This window comes from Notamacropus eugenii, chromosome 1 (assembly GCF_028372415.1).
Source record: "Notamacropus eugenii isolate mMacEug1 chromosome 1, mMacEug1.pri_v2, whole genome shotgun sequence".
In the NCBI taxonomy this organism is placed as follows: Eukaryota; Metazoa; Chordata; class Mammalia; order Diprotodontia; family Macropodidae; genus Notamacropus; species Notamacropus eugenii.
In genome coordinates, this window is record NC_092872.1 from 21,270,123 (window position 1) to 21,277,875 (window position 7,753).

Genomic DNA, 7,753 nt, shown 5'->3' on the forward strand with positions numbered 1-7,753 from the left:
CCAGGAGCAACAGGCGTAGCTACCCTCGGTTCCACTGCCAGTCTAACTCCGGCTTGGAGTGAATACAGAACGTGGGCATCGGGGGCAGGGAGAAGAAGACGTGGGTTGCTGCGACCTTCGGTGATTCGCTCCTTAAACCTTCCCCACCGGAGGAGAAGTGCCACTTTCTCCTTCTCCGCGCCTCCCCCCTTCCCCCCGCCTCCTGCCCCTCCAGGGCTGGGGCTGGGTAGGTAGCGCGGCCGCCGGCCGCCGTCAGCGTTCCCTCCCTCCCTCGCTCGTTCTCCGCCTCGTTCGCTAGCTCCCGAGCCGCTGGCGTCAGAGCGGCTGCCTGCAAGCCAGCTGCTGCACTGGCGTCACGCGTCCAGCCCCTAGCTCGCACCTCCCCCCACTCCCACGTGTTCACAGTTTGTTTATTTAGCTCCAATGGCAACGGAGCGGGGGGGGGGGGGTGAGGGGGAGGAGGTGATGGAAGAGGGGGGCGGGGAGGCGGGGGGAGAGAGGGGGAGGGGGTGGGGCATGCTCCTGAAGAGGGAGGAGCTTCTTAGAAAGTTATAAGTAAGGTAGGACCGGCTCCGGGCTTGACAGTTCCCAACCTTGGAGTAGCCCAAGTGCGGGCGCGCGCGGGGAGCCGGGGCAGCCGCAGCGGCAGCGCTAGAGAGCCCCGCCGAGAAGCTCCCCCCCGCCACCCGCAAGCCCCCCCTCCAGGCCCCCCGCCCCCGCCACCGCCCCACACCTCCCACCCCTCCCATCCGAGCGCCCCAGTGCTCCGCCTGCGCAGCCTTCTCCATTCAGCAGCCGCGGCTCCCCATGGCAGCGGGGCAGCCACCAACCGCGCGAGCTCGCAGTCCTCGGGAATCGCCTCGCGCCCCCGCGAGTCCCGTCCCGCCGCTGACAGCCGCCGCCTCCTCTTCCAGCCTGCCTTACCTGGCCGCGTCGTCCCGGTGCGGCACCTCCGGCAGCGGTGGCCCCTGCTGATAGCCGAAGGATCACCCACCCACCCGCGAAACAATCTCTGCATCCAGGGCTACCGGCCAAGGAACGGAGGAGCCGCCGAGCGTCTGTTTATTAAGGATTTTTTTTAAGTTTACAACTTTTTCCTGTTTTGAAAAGAATTTTTTAAGAATTGTCTCATCTCAGAAAAAAACTTAAAGTTCTTGGGAGAGCTGTTGGTCTTGTTTATTCGGTGGTGTTGTTGGTGGTTTTTTTCCCTTGGTTTTTCTTTTTTACGTTTTTGAATTTGGGGAGACTTTTTGGTTGCTTGTCCCGGGTCACTCGACTGCCTCCACTGCTTCGGGCTCCGGGAGATCTTCCCTCCCCTCCCAGATTAATGAGGTATGTACACCGGGCTGCCGGGCCTTGGGGCAGGGGAAGGTGGATGTGGAGAGAAGAGGAAATGGGATGGGTTGCACTTTGGCGTTGCTACTTCTGGCGGGGCGGAGCGGAGCTTGACAAGAGCGGCCGAGGTTGGGAAAGGCGCGCGCGCGAGCCTCCGGGCCGGGGCTGATGCTGATCCCTCTGTCGCTGTCCTCCCCCCCTTCCTCCCTTTACCCCGCTCCCCTTCCCTTGTCTCGATCGTAGGCAGCCACCTGGTGAGTTTGACATGGCTCTCAGCGGCACTCTGCTCCCCTCCATCTCCACCTTCGCAGCGGGTACGCCGGGCAAAGAGAAAGTCCTGAGACAAGCAGGTGCCCCTAACAACGTGAGTATCCCGACCCCCTTCCTCCTCCTTAACGCTGCGGGCCAGGGAAGGTGCCAGGTGCGCTTTGCAAGCTTGTTTCTGCCGCCACCCCCGCCACTACGCCTGGCGCTGCCGAGCAAGTGGGTCTGGTTGGTGGAGAGGAGTCGGGACTCGAGTCCCGAGCCTACCTGAACGCTGCGCAGAGCGCCAATGGGAAAGGGGCTTGGCCTTCTGCCGGGGCACGGCGAGGGTGGCCGGGGCTTTGGGGAGCTTAGAGAGGAAGCGGGCTAAGGTTGGCGGGAGTTGCCCGGCGCAGCGCCCTGGAGGTCCGGCTTTCCCCGGAATTGAACTGAATAGAGACTCCAGGGCGGGGGCTGCCTGAGGCCTGTGGGACTTCCTTCACTCTTAGGCAGCCCCGCCTCCGAGGGTCTACAGCTAAGGGGGGAGGAGGGGGGAGAATTGAGAGTTACACTCGGCCCAGGGTCGGGGCCTGGGGAAGACCCTCCAGCTGTAGGGCTCAAAAAGCGTGTGTGTGTGTGCGTGTGTGTGTGTGCGCGTGTGTGTTACGCGTGTGGTGTGTGGTTGTGTGGTTGTGTGTGTGGTGTGTGGTCTGTGCCCTGAGCCTGCGGGCCCTCAACGATTGACACTGGTTTCTTTACTCGTAAGTGCATGTAAGCGTCTCTGGGAGCGTATGCCGTGGGTATCCATATAGGACAGGCATAAAGTAAGACTTCCCCAGTGCCCTGCACACAGTCATCGGTGCCATGCTCTGTGGGTGTGAGGCGAAAGGTAGTTAGGTCAACTCCTGAACCCCAGAGTACAGCAGGGAGAGCGAGCCTTGCCAAGCCCCAGGGAACACGGAATCGGGCGTAGACGGCTCGGTGTCTGTGCCAGCCCCGAACCCAAAAGGTTACGGGATGCGGGTGGCCCTTGGGTGGACAAGAAAACTCTGCGTATGTGGCGGAAGGTTAGAGCTAGGGAGAACCGAGGCGGGAGTGGATCCGAGCACACTTCGGCCTCCGCCCGGATGTGGACTCGGGCCGCGGCCGCTGTCAGTACCCCAGGTTTTCAAGGTGCCAGGGAATTCCCACTAGCTGCTAGGACAAAGGTTTATATCACTTCATTTCTCCGCGATCGTGGGGAAGGGAGAGAGCGAGAGGGTAGGCAGAAGGGGTCATCCTCCTTCCAGGGCTAGGGGCGCAAAGAATGGAAGGGAATCGCATCCCCTCCCGGGCCAGAGTTCGAGGGCGGGGTCGCGCCTCCCCAGGGCCAGCTTGGCGTTGAGTGCTCCTTTGTGGGGCCAGGGGTGGTCAGTAACGCGCGCCTCTGCCTGCCTCTGTTCCCACAGCGGTGGCGGGAGGAGCTGTCCCACATGAAACGCCTTCCTTCTGTGCTCAGCGGCCGCCCCTACGACTTGGCGGCGGCGGCAGCGGTGGCGGCGGCCGACCTGGAGAGCAACGGAGGCGGCGGCGGCAACAACAATCCCGCGCTCCTGGCCAGACGAGAGGCCGAGGAGTTCAACGATTTGCTGGACTTTGATTTTATTCTTTCCAACTCCCTGATCCACCAGGAGCCGGCCACGGCAGCCGTGGTGTCCTCAGCCTCGGCGTCCGCCTCCGCCTCGTCCTCCCCTTCGAGCAGCGGCCCCGCTAGCGCTCCTCCGGCCAACTGCAGCTTCACTTACCAGCTGCGGGGGGCTGGGGACCCAGGAGGGGCGTCTGGAGGTCCGACCACCTCGGGCGGAAGCAGCAACGCCACCAGTAACGGTGGGGGCGGCAGCCTTCTTTACATCCGAGAGCCTGCACCCCCTCCCGCCGCCCCCTTTAACCTGGCCGACATCAATGACGTGTCCCCTTCAGGTGGATTTGTAGCCGAGCTCATGAGACCTGACTTGGACCCTGTGTACATTCAACAACAGCAACTTCCGGGTGGCAGCCTGCACGGGAAATTTGTTGTGAAAGCCACCTTGAACATGGGGGAGTACAATGGTCAGTCTATCATCAGTGTTAACAAAGGCAATCCCTCCTCTTGCACCCCAGACGGCAGCCACCCTGTGGTAGTGGCTCCCTATAGCACAGGGCCTCGGATGTGCACCAAGATCAAGCAAGAGGCCGTCTCCTCTTGCACTATCGGCAGGCCTATGGAGGCCCACCTGGGCAGTGGCCCGCCTCTCAGCAATGGCCAAAGAGCGCAGCCCCACGAATTTCCCTTGGGGCGGCCTCTCCCCAGCAGGACTACCCCCTCCTTGACTGCTGAGGAATTGATGAACAGCAGAGACTGCCACCCTTCACCTCAGGGGATAAGCCATCCATTGCCACTACCCCCTGGGTACCACCCTGGACCCAACTATCCTCCTTTCCTGCCGGACCAGCTGCAGCCCCAGGTTCCTCCACTCCAATATCAAGGTCAGTCTAAGGGTTATATGGCTCTCGTGGAAGAGCTTTCTTTAACAGGTCGTCCTTTGGTACAAGGAGTGATGCTGACTCCACCCTCTTCACCTTTAGAGCTTATACCACCCGGGAGTTGCATGCCAGAAGAACCCAAACCCAAGAGAGGGCGCAGGTCATGGCCCAGGAAAAGGACAGCCACCCACACGTGTGATTATGCAGGCTGCGGGAAAACATATACCAAGAGTTCTCATCTCAAGGCACATCTTCGAACCCACACAGGTAGGACATTGGAGAAAGGAGAGGGGAAATCTCCTGACCTGGCTAATCCAGATAGGAGTGACAAAGGGTGCATCCTCTGAGAAAGTAGGCTCACCCAGTTTTTGATCTATCCTGATGGTTAAGTGACAGTCACACACTCCTGAAGTTCTTGGGGTTTGTTGGCACTTTAAAAATTCAAGTGTAACTCTGTTTAATCCTTCCTACTTATGTCTTAAAATGTGTAGTTAGTCTTGATTCCCCTTTCTTAATCTTAATTTGATCCCAGTATCATTCCTTGTAATCAAGAAATTGTATCCCTCTAATGCATGATTATGTTTCATCCTTTTAAAGATGATTCAAGCTCTTTTTCATTAATTTCTAACTGAAACTCTAGTTGCCTCAGACTTTCTAAACTACTCATTTTTCAGTTTTCCTTTTGTTTATAAGGTTATATTTCAACTTATGGGTATAAGGTTATATTTAAGCTTGAACTGGATTTAACATTATCTAAAGAATAGTGAAAGACGTCAATATTAATATTTAAGCTTGCTGTAAAGAATGGGGTTTTTTTTTTTTGAAGAATACTTTCTTAGTCATTGTGAACTGATGAAAGTAGTCACATTAAAATTCATTCATAGGGGACATTTCCAGAAAGTAGGGCAGTGTAACTCAAAAGAGTTTATATTTGAAGAATTTGAAAACAGTCATGGAAGAAAAAATAGGACTTTACACACTAGATCTAATTCCTACAGAACAGAATTTTATAAACCTTTTTGTTTTAGAATAACTAGAATATGCCTTCAAATTATAGGAAATTAAATTCTTTTTCAGATTTCTGGGGTCTTTGTTTTTAAAAGTCAGTGTGTTATCCTGGGTCAACAAAACTCAACTGCAAAACAGAATGTAATTTTTATCATGCATCTGATGTGTAGTGCTGGTTGGATAGCTGGCTATTCTCTAGTTGGGGGTGGGGGATGATGAAGGATGTTATTACGAAGAATATATAACCTAGAAATTTTGTGAATTGTCCTTGCTTTTAATCTGAGAGAATGATTATAAAAATAAATGCCTTGTTTGCAATTTATGATAGAACTAGGACTATAGTGGTGTTTTTTTTTTCTAGAAATGAGTGTTGGGATGAATGTCTTTTAAGTTTTGAAAAGGCAGAATAGGATATGTGAATAAAGTTAAGTCATTTCATGGCAGGAAGAGGATAGGAAATTTTTTTTTAAGGCAAATCTTGGCTTCTTAATCACTTGCTAAGGGACAAGTCCTTATTGTCTATGTTTAGAAAAAGGTTTTAATCCTAAACAGATGATTTCTTCATGCCTTGTTCCAAACTAGTTCAGCAATTTCCTATCTTTAAGACAGATTGAAAGTAGATCCCTTTAGTCACTGAATTCACAATATTGATTTAAAATCTGTTCTTTTAATAGGTGAGAAGCCTTATCACTGTGACTGGGAAGGCTGTGGATGGAAATTTGCCCGCTCTGATGAACTTACCCGCCACTACAGGAAGCACACTGGTCAACGCCCATTCCAGTGCCAGAAATGTGACCGAGCATTTTCCAGGTCCGACCACCTTGCCTTACACATGAAGAGGCATTTTTAATCCAAAGCAGAGGATTTTACCCATACTGCCATATGAGATTCAGTATTCACATGACTGTCTTCCTGATGAGGGAGGAACCCAGCCAAAGCACTATATACAAGGAATCATGGTAAACAAAACAAAAAAATAAGTCTTCCAAAGAGTCAAAAGAAAACGGATAATCAAGACAAATGAGGAACTTAAATCAAAGGACAGATATGTGGTCTGTGACTGGATCTTATCATTCCATTTCTGAATCCAACTTGAATATGTCTGGATTACAAGATGCCACGGGGTGACTGGAAGTCACGGATATCAGGGTTTAATAGATTGTGTCTGGGGGAGGGGAGACTACATTCCCTTGAATTGTGTTTCAATGCAATATAAGTATAAAGATCATCTTGTATTTTTTTGCCTTCTAAAAGCCATTATTATGTTAGAAGAGGAAGAAATTCAGGTACAGAAAATGTTTTGAAAGCCTAATTGATGGTGCTTAGTGACTGTTGGTTCTAAAGGTACCAAAAAAAGGAAGCCAAAGTTCTCAAACTGCTGCATATTTGACAAGGAAATATATTTTTGTCTTCCGATCTACATTTATGACCTAAGTCAGGTAAATAAACCTGGTTTATTTCTTTAAAAATTTATGCAGACAGTCTATAATGCACTGTGGTTTCAATGTGCAATAATTTGTAATGTTTTATCTCCAACTATGCCTTAAGTAGAACAAATGTTTTTTCTATAGTTCTTTACCTAATAAATATGTAATATAAATTTAAGCAAACTTCTATTTTGTATATTTGTAAACTACAAAGTAAAATGAACATTTTGTTGGAGTTTGTATTTTGCATACTCAAGTTGAGAATTAAGTTTTAAATAAACCTATAATATTTTAAATGAATGGCTGTTCCATTGTTTTCTTCTGGACCTGCAATTATGTGACAGAAAGACTGAAAATTCTGTTTTAAATGTATAGTATACCATTTTGCTTAAGTTTTCTGAGATGTAATCTTATTTTGTAAAATGAAGGCCAAATCTATAAGACACCTCCCCCCCCCCATCTCGATCTGCAAATTTGACTGGTCCTGATCGAGTACAGTACCGCTTTGACTCTTTCCTGAACAGATCTAAAAGCTTTAATGGGCCTATTTAATCCTTCCATGCCTTCTGAATTAACTGGCAAAATAATCTCTTGAATTTCAACTGGATTACAATAAGTGACTTTTAAGTCAAATAGGAATGTGCCTTCTCAGTTTGACCCAGAGCACAAACTTTTGATCCTTTGCTAGTGAACTGAGTACATTTATTTGCTCTGTTAGATGTGTTCAGTTCAGTCTTCATTACTTTCAGTCAGGGTGATGAAATCTGGTGCTTTTCTTATAATGCAATAAAAATAGGCTGGTTGCAGCCCAGGCCTACCTACAGTCTTCATGAAACAAGTAAACACATCAGCTAACAATAATAACATTCCTATTTAGGACAGTAATGAGAGTTTAGTTCAATAGTGCCCTCCTGAGGATTAATAGCTACAATATCATTCTTGCTTCAATGTACGCATTCAGCAATGACATTGCTTAATTTCCACAAATTTTGGTGCTTCAGGTTTAGAAGCCAATCCCTCCAGGAAGGATTTTTTTAAACCACTGTCGGTATCTCTTTAAACCACAGTTGGTATGTATGGTATTTATTGAGTGGATTTAAGAGTTTGGGATTTTCTTAGTGAACAATTGAAGGGTTTTTTTTGTTTTTTTGTTTTTTAATCTGTATAATGGGGACAATAATGAAATGGCTACCCACCCCCCGGGACTATTAGAAGTAAAAGACTTTATAACCCCTTAC

General features: G+C 49.9%; 1 protein-coding gene across 4 annotated transcripts; it reads left to right on the forward strand.

The window, feature by feature from the left end:
• Nucleotides 1–575: 575 nt before the first annotated feature.
• Nucleotides 576–6,815, forward strand: KLF4 (KLF transcription factor 4). 4 transcript variants are annotated; one of them, XM_072655185.1, is made up of 5 exons: nt 579–1,332; nt 1,579–1,699; nt 3,027–4,083; nt 4,183–4,347; nt 5,763–6,815. In XM_072655185.1, exons 1-5 carry the CDS (start codon nt 1,328–1,330, stop codon nt 5,936–5,938), a joined length of 1,524 nt encoding a protein of 507 aa, XP_072511286.1. In that variant the 5' UTR covers nt 579–1,327; the 3' UTR covers nt 5,939–6,815. The 4 variants fall into 4 exon arrangements, with proteins under 4 accessions (XP_072511306.1, XP_072511277.1, XP_072511286.1 ...); XM_072655205.1 differs by lacking the exon at nt 4,183–4,347 and having other exon boundaries at nt 576–1,332; XM_072655176.1 differs by having other exon boundaries at nt 577–1,332; nt 3,027–4,347.
• Nucleotides 6,816–7,753: the final 938 nt, after the last annotated feature.